The sequence below is a fragment of the Chlamydomonas reinhardtii genome, chromosome 8 (genome assembly GCF_000002595.2).
Source record: "Chlamydomonas reinhardtii strain CC-503 cw92 mt+ chromosome 8, whole genome shotgun sequence".
NCBI lineage: Eukaryota > Viridiplantae > Chlorophyta > Chlorophyceae > Chlamydomonadales > Chlamydomonadaceae > Chlamydomonas > Chlamydomonas reinhardtii.
The window spans coordinates 1,380,753-1,393,215 of record NC_057011.1 but is presented as its reverse complement, the minus strand read 5'-3'; the positions used below and the strand labels follow the sequence as shown (position 1 = coordinate 1,393,215).

The window sequence follows — 12,463 nt, the reverse complement described above, 5'->3', positions numbered from 1 at the left end:
CACGCCCAGTGGTGGGAGTGGCAGAGAGAGATGTGGTCAGAGGCAAGGCCAGAGGAGCAGGGGTGAGTGGGCAAAACTGCAAAAGCGTCAAGCTCAGAATGCCCCAACCTCAGTTCCGCTAGGGTGTCGCCCACTCGCACAGCGCACTGCAGGCAGGGGTGCCCCATGGTACCGTAAGCCGCCTGAGTTGCGTGATTGCGGCGTGCGTTCATTGGTCCAAATTGCCCAATGCCCACAGTACGTCAGACAGATTGGGGGCAAAATTGCGCTCGGGCGTGTCTCGCACAGCCATATGTATGTGGATTGCGCCGGCGGACCATCGCCGGGGCCCAGGCGGGGCCCACGCAGGCCAAAAGCATGGTCGTGTGGAGGGAAGCGGGGGTTCAGGGAATCATTTAAGAAACGATTATCGTGATAACGCTTCCCCGGCGGACCATGCCAGAGGGGTTGCGTAAAAGGAATAGTAGAGGTAAGGGCGGTGTTACATCAGAAGATCGCCTGTATTACTCAGGCAAAGCCTGTTTGGCGAACAAGGCGTGTACCGTCATGAGGCCAAACGTGATACACAGGGGAGCGGCCGCCTGTGAACCCGGGGGGGGGGCTGTGATACGGTATCAGGCTCAGATACAAACTCAAGAACGTTGGATGCCAGGGAGGAGGAGGGGAGGCATTGATCCCATGCCGCGACGAGCCAGGCGACAGTACGGTACCAGGCAAGAACCACGATGCCACAACACCATACTGCTGGGGCTCTGGCGGGTTGAGGCTTGGCTAGGACTCACTGTGCGCGGAGTCACACGGACTTTGCCCGCGGGAGGGTTTGCAGCAAAGTCGGGGTTGGTGGAGTCATGTTGGGCCCTGATAGCATGTGATGGCTCGGCGTCTTCGGGTGCTGGGACTGTCCCCTCTGTAACATCCGCATTCATACTGCCTTGCAATCTTGGCATTGGCAGCTCACCCCTGGAATGAGCCCCTGGACTCAGCCCTTCGACTCGGCCCTAACATTTGCACTCAGCCCTAAGCCCCAGACTCAGCCCTAAATCCGGACTCAGCTCCTGGACTGCGGCCTGGTTCCCTCGAGACTCATCCCCGATTCCATGCGGCAAGACCATCACATCCATTTCGGGCACAACACTGTCAGCCAAGACACTTGTGCTCGCTCATTTGCCAGTCACGACGCACGTGCCGCCGCCCCCTATCCCAACCCACCCCACGCAGCCGACCCCACCCTATTTTGCACACGGCAATTACCCTGCCTGCAAAACCCATCCTGACCCATCCTCCGCGTGAGGCCCCGCCACTGCGCACCATAAGCTGCCGTACGCGTGGCTGGGAGGCGCGCACCTAGATTTTGCCTCCGAAAACTCGACGAACGGTTAACTGCTGGATTCCCCAAACCGTCACCGGTGGCGGTTGGTTATCGCCGAATCTGCCTGAGTGGGTCCGGCTTTTGGGGCTTGCAGCCTTGTTTGCACATGCAGGTCACGCATGTTGCCAGGGTCCAAAATTCTTCTGCGGCCGATGGCGGCATTTTGGATCCAGGTGAATGTTCCGCGTTCCCCCGATTGCGCCCGCAGATGCGAGGAGAAAAGTCGGGATTGATTACGCTCATCGGCATTACATACCTGAGTATCACTTGTCCATTGGTAATTTGTAGTCAACAAGGAAAAATGACGCTGGTCGTCGCTGTCCTTCTCGCCGCGCTGCTGGTCGCCAGCGCGCAGGCTCAGGGCGCTCTGAAGTGCCAGGCCACCCTGAAGGGCTGGGCTTACCTGCCTGCCGCTGTGAGTGGTAAAGCTGGAGTGTGTGGGCGGAACGGGTGTGTGCCAGGTGTGGAATCGAGGCTTTCTCGAGGCTCGCTCTCGGCGGGCCATGCAGCATGGCGAAAGGATGCACAATACTCACATGTACATGCTGGCATTCAGATTCGCTACTACAGGCCCTTTGTTGCGTCAATGCTAAACTGAGCTGCACCTGCATTATGCGTCGCGCCGCTGACACGCCGGTCTACAGGCCAAGGTCAAGGTGCCTTCGGACGCGCCTAGCTACTTTCGTGTCAGTAAGTTTAGGGCCTCGCAATTCAGCAGGTCGTTGGGCGGATCGACTTCGCGGCTCCACCCGTTGAGCGGTGACTCGCCAGGCGTCACGTCCAGCTACCTTGCTTCCTAGTGCTTCCCGCCACCGGTTTTGTATCTGCTCCTCCCAAACTATTATTTACCATCCGAGACTAAACTCCCCTGCCTCCGCCTCTCCTCCTTCCACCTCTCCTTTCTCCCCTCACCCTTCCTCTACAGCCGGCCGCTTCGCTGGCCCCGGCAACCGCCGCAATGACACCATCGGCGCCCTCACCAACTGCGCCGGCGCCAACCCCACTCGCTGCACGGAGTACAAGCTGCCCTTCAATGACCAGGTATGGCCGGACTGCACTACGATGGGGGCTCGTCCGTGTGATCGTGCAATCGCAGGGTTGTGTGAAACTGCTATGAATGTCTGTCTATGTCGTCAATGTATGGTGGACGGCAAGGGGGTGGCTTGGAATTTGCGCACTGCGTCAACGCCGCGACATATGATCCGGCCAGATCCCCTCCCCAACACAGCTGTATTCACGCACATTCCCCCCTCCATTCCCCCAACCTCACCCACCCACCTACCTACCTACCCACACAGGCGGTCCAGGGCTTCAGCGGCATCAAGACCATCCGTGATGCCGCCGGCAAGCCCACCGACCAGTTCTGGGTGAGTCCGGGTCTGGCGGCTGTGCGGCTGGAGGTTGTGGGGCTGGTTCATCGTACGCCCACTAATTCCTGAATAGCGGGCAGGAAGTGCACACGTGGCACAGCGTCTGAGCCTCTGACAGTCAGACGGTCTGCTGCCACCTCTTTTTGGGCTGAGCCCCCCGAGCGAAGCGATCCAGGGGGGGGCGAAGCCCCCCAGGATTGCCCCTGTCCGTGCCTGCCTGCGTGCCTGCCTGCGTCGACAAAAAGTGCCAAACTGGCACAAACCGCGAGCGCCACGTATTATAAATTGCTATTCCCTATTGTAGAAAAATAGGCGGCAGGGAAAATTCGGCCGGAGCGAGAAGCGACCTCGTGAGTCCATGGACATCTTGACTTTCTTCAGTCCGCGAGTATAGCTCTCGGCCCCTAAATATCTTACATCCATGTATCAAAACATGTCGACGACAAGCGTCTTGGGGCAAGAATGTCGAAATTGTTTGCAACAGCCAAACCATGCGTCCCCGAGCCTTAAATGTGTTGCGGCCCGGGATCCCGCGCCCGAGCCCGGCAAGCCGTTTGCGGTGCTTGAGTGGGATGTGGGTGAGGTGAATTTGGGATATCATGGACCGTGAAGTGGCGTGGGTAAGGTGGCGTGGCGTGGCGGGGACAGGGCATGTCGCTGCCTCGGCACGGCGTTGGCATAGTGGCCAGTCCCGCTGGATGGGCTTGCAAGGGTGCTGTTCATGTCGCCGGTGCCCATCGTCACATCCCTTGCGCTTCATGGGGCTCAGCCCATTTTCCAGCTGTACAAAGCAGACACCCCTTGTCCCTCCTCTCCCTGACACCCCCCTGCCTCTGCCTCCCCCTCCGCTCCCTCCTCCCTCCTCCCGCCCCGCCCTCAGGTGATCTCCGACAACGGTCTGGGCAGCCGCCGCACCTCGCCCGACTCGATGCTGTTCTTCCACAAGATGAAGGTGGACTGGGCCGCACACAAGTTCGTGCGCGAGGAGTGAGTGACGGGCGGTGGGCAGGGCAAGGCGGGTTGGGTCGGTTGGGTCACTTGGGTGGGTTGGTTGGGTAGGTTGTTTGGGTGGATTGTTTGGGTGGGAGCTAGTTCTCTGGACGGAGCATATTGCTCTGGCCCTCGTTCCTGTCACCCCTCATCCTTGCCGCTTCTGGCCTTTCCCACTGTCCATCGCCCTCCTCCCCTCACCCTTTCTCCCTTGTCCCCGCCACCCCTCTCGCAGCTCCTCCTTCCTGCACGACAAGGACCGCAAGGTGCCGTTCGTGCTGCGCAACGAGGAGACCAAGAACCGCTACCTCAGCGGCGCCGGTGGGTGATGTGATTGGGGGTGGGTGATGGTGGCTGGGTGCTGGTGGGTGGGTGCTGGTGGCGGGTGCTGAATATGCGGAGCGAAGGGCCGGGTGGGCGAATGTCGGCCGCGTACACATAGCGGCAAAGACCTTAGCGGTGAGAATGGCGGTAAGTGCTGAACGGAGGTGCAGGCGTGCGGATCGTGGCCAGTGCTGCTAATGACGAGGTTTGCTTTGGAGACCAGCACGCTGTGATATCACAACTTTGTTTCTTTCTTATGTCTTATGTTATGACACATAATGCAGACTTTGACGTGGAGTCCATTCAGCCGGTGGGCGACAGTGTGTGGATCGGCGACGAGTTCGGCCCCTACCTGATTGAGGTCTCCGTCAACGGCCGCGTAAGTGAAACTTTTTGGCTAGCACTCATTAGCACACTAGCTAGCTAGGTCAGGCACGTGTGTGCTCAGGGGTGCGTGCTAGCTCGGATGTGGCCCATGCGTACACGTCCACGGCTAGATCACAGGTGGTCTCAGTGAAGTGGCCGCGGGTTGGTGGGTTCTGTGTCGCGTGGCGGGGCGTGCTTGTTGCGACACACATGCAGCACGCACCCGCACCGCACCCGCTACGCAACCATCCCTACCTCCAACCCCAACCCCCAAACCCCAACCCTCAAAACCCCGCTCATGCCACTCTCCTCCGCACAGGTCCGTGGCGTGTGGGACGTGCCCAGCCCCGTGGGCTCGGGCCCGGTCCGCTCCCCCGACAACGACGCCCTGCAGCTGCCCAACCCCGACCAGGCCCTGCCCGCCTACAACCTGCAGCGCAGCCGCGGCTTCGAGGGCATGGCCGCCTACGGCGACTTCCTGTACCCCATGCTGGAGGTGAGGGGCGGGAGAGGGGTGATGGGGGTGTAGAGGGGGGCGTGTCAAGGCGTGTGTGTGTTTTGGGCATGCGTGGGGCACGCATGGGTGTGGGCGACTTCCTGTACCCCATGCTGGAGGTGAGGGGGGGGCGGCGAGGAGTGAGGGGGGGGGGGTAGAGGGGGGCGTGTCAAGGCGTGTGTGTGTGTGTGTGTGTGTGTGTGTGTGTGTGTGTGTGTGTGTGTGTGTGTGTGTGTGTGCGTTGGTCATGCGTGGGGCACGGATGGGGGTGGCGACTTCCTGTACCCCATGGGGGGGCGAGGAGTGATGGGGGTGAGGGGGTTGTAGACATGAGCCCGAACTGAAGCGAACCCGAGGTGTGAGGGGAGCGAGGAGTGATGGGGGGTTGGGCACGTGCCACGTGGGGCCTGGGGGCCTGGGGGCTTGGGAGGTGGGGGTGTGCACGTCATCGTTTGCCGTCTACACACATAACACATGTGCCCTCGCGCCCTCCCCGCCCCCCGCCCCGACAGGGCCCTCTGTACACCACCGCCGCCAACGGCTCCAAGTCGTACGAGACGCGCAACGGCCAGCAGTACCTGCGCATCCTCAAGTTCAACATCAAGACCAAGACCTGGGTGAGTGAGCGGCGGCGAGGGAGGGTGGGTGGGTGGCGTGGGTGGGTGGCGTGAGTGGCGGCGAGGGTGGGTGGCGTGAGTGCAGTGAGCGAGTGTGTGCCGGGGCTGGCTCGCCTGGATGGGGTGGGCGCGGGTGGTGTACCCGAGTGCGGGTGAGTGACAGGCGCACGACTCGGCTCGATCGCGCGCCCCTCAACAACGAAGGGTGGAGGGCTGGCGCCTTGCGGTCGATTGAGGGTGGCTTGCATGGGTCGCGGAGGGTTTCCTCTTGACCGACACACACCCGCCTTATGCATGGTACGCCGCCTGCATGATCCCGCGCCTGCCGCTGCCGCTGCCGCTGCCTGCACCCGCACCTGCACGCAGGTCAACAGCACCATCAACTACGCCCTGGAGATCAACGGCAACTCCATCGGTGACTTCAACATGATCAACGAGCGCCACGCCCTCATCCTGGAGCGCGACAACAACGAGGGCGATGCGTGAGTGATCGGTCTTTGATTATGTGTGCGTGCTGTTCACACCATAGACACACACGCACACGCACACACACACACACACACACACACACACACACACACACACACACGCACGACGCGCCACGCATGCCAGTTGCCATGCGTACCGGCAGGCCGGCACTACGGAGACGTATGGGTGCAACGCCCCATTCTCCTGCCCCACATCCCTGCCCCTCCTCACCCCCACAACCCCTCCTCACCCCTTCCCTCCCTCCCCTCCCTCCCTCCCCTCCCTCCCTCCTCCCTCCCCTCCCTGTCCCCGCCTCCCCCTCCGCAGCGACATGGCCTGCACCCCCGGCTTCGTCAACGCCACCTGCTGGGAGGCGCCCGCCCGCTTCAAGCGCGCCTACCTGACCGACCTGGGCGATGTGGACGCCGCCGGCTTCGCCAAGAAGGTGGCCTACATCGACCTGCTGGACATCAAGGTGCGCGCACGCGGCACCTGTGATTAATATAAGAAAGGAAATGATCGTGGATTCCGGGAAATTATAATGAGTAGTTGTGTGTGTGTGTGTGTGTGTGCGTGTTGGAGCATGTAAGGGAAAGAAGTTAAGCGTGTGCGCATGTGTAATTGTGTGTGTGTGTGTGTGTGTGTGTGTGTGTGTGTGTGTGTGTGTGTGTGTGTGTGTGTGTGTGTGTGTGTGTGTGTGTTGAGGTTGGAATTGGCGGCAACGGCGTACGATGTTACGGCAGTGAAACAAAATGGACGCCAGGACTCAGGCACGGCCCAACGGCGTGGGCTCCGCTGCAGCACCCGCGCACACGCCTTCGCGCCCACGACCCTCAAGCGCTCATTCCCTTCACGCATACACGCACACACTAACACCCTTTGTTCCCCACCGCAAACAACAGGACCCCGCCGGCGTGTCGCCCGCCTCCCGCAACGGCGTGTTCAAGTTCCCCTTCCAGACCATTGAGGACATCGACGTGTACGACGCCAGCCAGCAGACCATCGTGGTCGGCAACGTGAGTAATGGTGACGTGCACGCGCATGAGTCATTTTGGTTGGCGCAAACGAACCCTTGCCCACGCCCACAGCATCGCCAGCACCACCACCAACTCAAAACTCCAACAACACCACCAACCTACCAATTGTTGTGTTGCGTGTTGACAGGACAACAACTTCCCGTTCTCCATGGGCCGCACCCTGGGCAAGGCCGACAACAACGAGGTTATCTCGCTGGAGGTGCCGGGCTTCTTCACCGGAGGCCAGGGCTGCGCGCCCGCCTAAAGCCTTGCTAGATAGATTGCAAGGTTGCGGTCACAGGTTGTGTGACGTGGATACAAGTCAAGAATAATGTTTGCGTGGTTATGAAGGTATGCTAGCTATCGGGATGAAGGCGATGTTGATGTTCTGGGAGCTAGCGGGGAGCGGCAGGGCGGCTGAAGGTGCTTGGGTCAGTCGGTCGGGGCCGGGTTTGCAAGGTTGCCTCGACGGCGCACGATCCGGTCTTGTGATGTTCGGGTGGTATCAACGGCAGGTGTGGAAGCCTGGTCATGCACATGTCATATGACGTACATACACGCACGGTTGCCGAGGCGTACACAGCAGGCGGCCGCGATTTTGGGTTTTTACTCGGGCAGCCTCGCGAATGAGGGCCATGGAACCAGCGGACAACAGCGCGCAAGCCTGTGATTGTGGCACGGCTTTTTGATGGAGAGCGAGCCCGGGAACCGTGAGCAAACTGCGAATGATCACAACTACACGCCGGAATTTAGTTGGGCTGCACGGCTGGGAGTCGTTGTGCCACGCCACTCCGCTGCCGCTACCTTCTGGGTTTGGGCCTCTGTCGTGTGTCGCAGCATGAGAAGTGCCATTGTGCGTGCCCCACGTGCGTGGCCGTACTGCCTGCATTGTGGCTGGGGCAGAAGGCGGTAGGTAGGCTGCGGGGCGGGGCGGGATGGTGTGCGCGCTCGGCTCTGGGTGAGGTCGCCGGCAGATTGGAGCGGTTTTGACTCGGGACCTGAGCGGAGTCAAACATGGGAGAGCGAGTTCCAGCATGCCTTCCGTCTGTTCGGGTTTCTTGCTCACGGCGCCTCGAATTTGCTCATTGATTTCGGGTGTTGTGGACTTGCGGCAGTCTATTTTGTGTGTGTGCTTGGGAAAAGCGCCGAGCTCCAGCCGCCGCGCCGGTCTGGATTTTGCTGAGGTCTTGCCGACATGTATGCTCTGCTGGTCCAGGGTAAACGTAGTTGAACAAGAAGGCACTGACCAAGGCAGGTAGTTTTTCGTTGTAACACGCAGATGAAGATGAAGAGAAAGCCCTTGCCCTGACTGATCACACGCAGTCGTTCGGAGTCCGGACACACGCGGTTACATCCGGCCCACTCATCGCTGCTCCACGAAGGCGTATGGGCGTATGCGATTGAGTCAGCACTACCGTAAATCAACGCCCAGGCGCTGAGCAGGCCGCGTGTGGGGGGTAACACCTCCCACAAGAGGTACGGTATGCCACAGGGGCAGCGCAGGGTGAAGGGGAACGCGAAGAGTGGGCCCAGGGAAAGGGAAGATCGCGCCGAGGCGTGCGCGACAAAACACACACGCATGCGTCGACCAATACTCACACTTGCAACCGCTTTGACCGTCGCACCGATTCACTCTGAAACTTGACCTATCGTCAACGTATCCGACTACGCGCCTGCTTGTCCAAGGGCGTGTAGGGCCCTCACGGGCCGAATGCCCACCTTCCCTATTGACTTGGTTGCTTTGCGCTAGAATAAGTTGAGCATCTAGTAGCCATGGAGGGACTGATCGGCAAGCGGAGCGGCAAGGTGCTGCCGAAGGACTACGAGGTGCGGCGACAGCGCGCGAAAAGGCAAACCGGCCTTGGCCAAAGTAGCGTTGCTGTAACCTTGATACAACACGGGGATTATGAGCATGGCACAAAAGCATGTTGCGTTTTGCGTCGCTTGGATGATGCAAAACATCGCAGGACCCGGAGTTCCTCAAAAAGCTGGACCCGGTGGTGCAGCAGCTCGATGAGGACCTTCCAGAGGTAGGCCATGTTCCTGCTTAGAGAGTCGCCAATAGGGTGGACCGCGCCGGAGAAGTCGGCAAATGGCCGGGGGCCTCTGGCGTGTCAGCGAGGCGCCAGGCCGGCGCGGGGCTGTCCGACCCATGTCGGCAAGCCGGCGGCTCAGGACATCTTTCTGAGGTCGGAGAATAGCAGGGATGGGCGTCAGCGCAGCGCGGGTAGCGGCTGGGAGGCTGGCAGGCGCTCTGACGGCAGGGGTGCTGCGGGTGCCGTGAGGGCGTCGGGCCAATTAGTGAGGAACGAGGCAGGGGCCTAGGGCTGGGGGCCAGGGGGCGGCTGCGATGACCTCCACCTACTAAGGGGGGTAGGTCTATGCTGACGACAAGCCAGCCCCGGGGCTTGTGTTGGGGCTTGTGTCAGGGCTTGTTGATGGTGGGCTGTGGGTTTGGGGCTTGGGGGTTGCGGCCCCTCCTCCCGACAACCACATGGGGTGCTGGCAGCAGGCAGCAGCTGGCAGCATGGGGGCGGCAGCTGGCAGTAAGGTGCAAATGCCAGCGGCTGCGGCAACGTGGCCTAAGGCACGTTCACCGTATAACCGGAGCCGAGGAGCCGAGGGACGAGTAAAACTCACACATGCGCACGGCACGCACACACGACACACATGACACCCGAGAACACACGCACACACGTACACGGCTTGTGTGTGTGTGTGTATGTGTGTGTATGCAGGCGGGCTTCGACGCCAAGAAGCTGGCGCAGCTCATCTGCCAGCTGATGCAATTCCAGGAGGACACGCTGGGCAGGGAGGTGAGACATGAGTGTGTGGGTGTGGGTGTGGGGTGGGTGGGGGGTGGGTGGGGGGTGGGTGGGTGGGGGGGGCAGGAGTTGATGGACAAGGGGGGCGGGAGCGGGAGGGAGAGTCGATAAGGGGTTCGAGGTCAAGATAAGGAGTTGGGGCGGGGGAGTGGCAGTGCGGCGGGCAGGAGAATGGGACTGGGGTTGGGGCGGGCCGCACCGGACCTTCAGTTGAACGCCATGGCGAAGAGTGGGTTTTGCCTGTGAACTAATTGGCTCGTTAGGCCTCGTTGGCGACGGAGGCGGAGACGAAGACGGGGAAACCCTAAAACCGTCCACCGCCGCCCCAATCTGCCTGTCTACGACTCCGCTCCTTCTTGCTATTTCATGAATGCAACCCCTGCGATTCCTTGGGCCCGGGCACGTAACTCCCCCTCCCCTTCACTTCTTAATTTATCATGAATGTAACCCTCCTAACCACCAACCACCCCGCAGTCCAACTTCAAGCGCCAGCCCAAGCTGCCGGCGCTGCTGCTGCGCGACTTCAGCCCGCGCGGCGCGCTGTACGTGATCGCGGCCAAGTGCGACGACATCATGGCCGCGCGCGACCTCAAGCGCATCGACTGGCCCAACACAGCCAAGCGGCGAGAGGTGCGAGCGAGAGTGGGGCGCGGTGAGGGTTGTATATACCAGCCCAAGCTAAACCAAAACCAACGAACGGGGCATTGCAGTAGTTGATTCAAACTGGTTGGCCCCAGCACCGCCGAGCGTGATTCAGGGGACTCGGGGGATCATATACCCGTGCCCCAAAGAGGTGTAGGTGCCACTGGTCCCAAGGGGGAGGGTGCGGGATGCGCAGGCTTTTGGTTGCACCATACCGCCAGAGGAAACCAAGGAGGGAAGAGGGGGCAGGACGAGGGCGGGGGAAGTAGGGAGGAGGAGGGAGGCGGCACGCGCACGCTGACAACAGAGATCCCCACCCCAGCTCCCAGCTCCCAACAACGACCAACCAACTGACCAACCAACCCACCCACCAACCGATTAGTGTAATTAATATAATAATCCCGCCCTAAACAGAACATGGAAATCCTGATCGGCATTACTCGGGAGCTGGAGGCGGAGGGGCTGCTGCGGCACCCCGTGGTGGGGCTGGAACCGGCGCTGGGGCCGGAGCTGTGCGGGCGGCTGGGGGAGGTGGTGAGGAAGATGGGCGGCAGCGTGGCGGCCGCGCCGGGTGAGTGGGAGTGGGTGTGGTGGGGGGTGGGTGGGATGGGGGATGGGGGATGGGGGGAGAGGGGTTGTAATGGGGAGGGTGAGGGGGTGAGGGAGGGGTGTGGGGTGGAGGGAGGGGTGAGTGGGTGTGGGGTGTGAGGGATGGGCGAGAGGGTTGGGGTGGCAGGGAGGGGGAGATAGGGAGGCGGGTGCGGAGGGGGACCGTGTGTGTGTGTGTGTCTGTACGTTGTTGTCACTAACCTGTGCTCTCCAATTGCGCTCGCGCACTCATGCTCACAGATGACGCCAAGGTCACGCACCGAGTGTGTGTGCCGCCGCCGGGGGTCAGCGACGCGGGCCGTGTGAAGCCGCAGGCCATGAGGTGTCTGGAGGTCCGGTGAGTGACCCGGGGGGCGGGGGTAGGGGTGGGGTGGTTACTATGCGCACACGCGCTCACATGATATCCCCTCACTGAGTACTACTCCTAGAATGAGGTATAGCCAGCACAAATGGGACGCCGCGGCGAGCCCTGGCGCTGGGCCAATGGACGCCGCCGGTTATCGGTACGCGCGCCCCTACGCCTGCTGTCTACTTCGCCACACTTCTCTGTACCACCTTTGTAACCCCGCCTCCCTCTCCCTAGTCATGCCTGGAACCCCCAACCCCAATCCCCAACCCAACCGCATCGGGCATCGGTAACGGCGCGCCTTCTGTGGCTCAACTGTGGCTACGACTTCACCTCTCAAACAACCAATCAGTCATGGACGTAACCCCTGCGCCCTCCCCCTCCTCCCCCCCCTCCCCCCCCCAATGCAGTGGCGACATGGCGTGTGTGCACTGGACGCAGTTGCCGGACTCGTACGACGAGTGGGTGCTGGCACGCCACGCCCCCGCGCCCCGAGACATGCCCGGACAGCCGCCGGGAGGAGGGCCGTGGCGGGTGAGGGCGGCGGGGTGGGGTGGTGGGGTGAGGGGTGGTGGTGGTGAGGGTGGGGATAGGGTGGGGGAGGGGGATAGGGTGGTTAGGGTTGGTGGCGTAGAGGTCGTTTGGAGGGGAGGAGGGGGTTGTGTGACCGCGTCCAGCGTGCAGCGGGTAAAGCGGAGTGAGGGAGGGGACGCCATACCGTTACGCCATTGTGGGGGAGATTTGGATTTGGGTTGGGTTTTTGCGATGGGTGGGGTAGCGGCCGGACGGTGCCGGGTGCCCTGCCTCTTCCTCGGCCGCGCCGCCCCTACCCCCATCCCTTTCCAACCCGGTACGCGCCCCGCTCTCCCTGTCTCCCTCCCTCTCCCTCCCTCTCCCTCCCTCCCTCCCTCTCCCTCTTATCGCTCTCAACGCTCTCAACGCTCTCATCTCTCTCATCGCTCTTATCGCTCCCAGGTGTACCCGCGCTGGATCAAGGACAGTGAGCTGTACAACGAGTGGATGAA

The 12,463-nt window shown here is 61.5% G+C and overlaps 2 protein-coding genes across 2 annotated transcripts in view; both read left to right on the top strand.

The window, feature by feature from the left end:
- The first annotated feature begins 1,586 nt into the window (after positions 1–1,586).
- Positions 1,587–8,312, top strand: CHLRE_08g364100v5 (uncharacterized protein). The gene is made up of 13 exons (XM_001696061.2): positions 1,587–1,784; positions 2,014–2,059; positions 2,295–2,410; positions 2,668–2,736; positions 3,620–3,726; positions 3,965–4,050; positions 4,338–4,432; positions 4,739–4,915; positions 5,428–5,532; positions 5,899–6,014; positions 6,328–6,475; positions 6,903–7,016; positions 7,165–8,312. The coding sequence occupies exons 1-13, from the start codon at positions 1,671–1,673 to the stop codon at positions 7,279–7,281; spliced, it is 1,410 nt and encodes a 469-aa protein (XP_001696113.1). The 5' UTR covers positions 1,587–1,670; the 3' UTR covers positions 7,282–8,312.
- Positions 8,313–8,656: 344 nt separating this feature from the next.
- The window catches only part of CHLRE_08g364050v5 (uncharacterized protein), a 12,978-nt gene continuing 9,171 nt past the window's right edge, over positions 8,657–12,463 (top strand). The window contains exons 1-8 of the mRNA XM_043064878.1: positions 8,657–8,843; positions 8,984–9,046; positions 9,755–9,832; positions 10,316–10,471; positions 10,898–11,054; positions 11,333–11,429; positions 11,849–11,972; positions 12,414–12,454. Coding sequence (XP_042921879.1) covers positions 8,790–8,843; positions 8,984–9,046; positions 9,755–9,832; positions 10,316–10,471; positions 10,898–11,054; positions 11,333–11,429; positions 11,849–11,972; positions 12,414–12,454 — 770 coding nt within the window. The 5' untranslated portion in view covers positions 8,657–8,789. The remainder of the gene's footprint in view (positions 8,844–8,983; positions 9,047–9,754; positions 9,833–10,315; positions 10,472–10,897; positions 11,055–11,332; positions 11,430–11,848; positions 11,973–12,413; positions 12,455–12,463) is intronic.

Coding starts and splice junctions, on each gene's coding strand:
- CHLRE_08g364100v5 (XM_001696061.2), top strand. CDS start 1,671: ATGACGCTGGTCGTCGCTGTCCTTCTCGCCGCGCTGCTGGTCGCCAGC. Junction 1,785..2,013: donor GGGCTTACCTGCCTGCCGCT/GTGAGTGGTAAA, acceptor GCCGGTCTACAG/GCCAAGGTCAAGGTGCCTTC. Junction 4,916..5,427: donor TCCTGTACCCCATGCTGGAG/GTGAGGGGCGGG, acceptor CCGCCCCGACAG/GGCCCTCTGTACACCACCGC.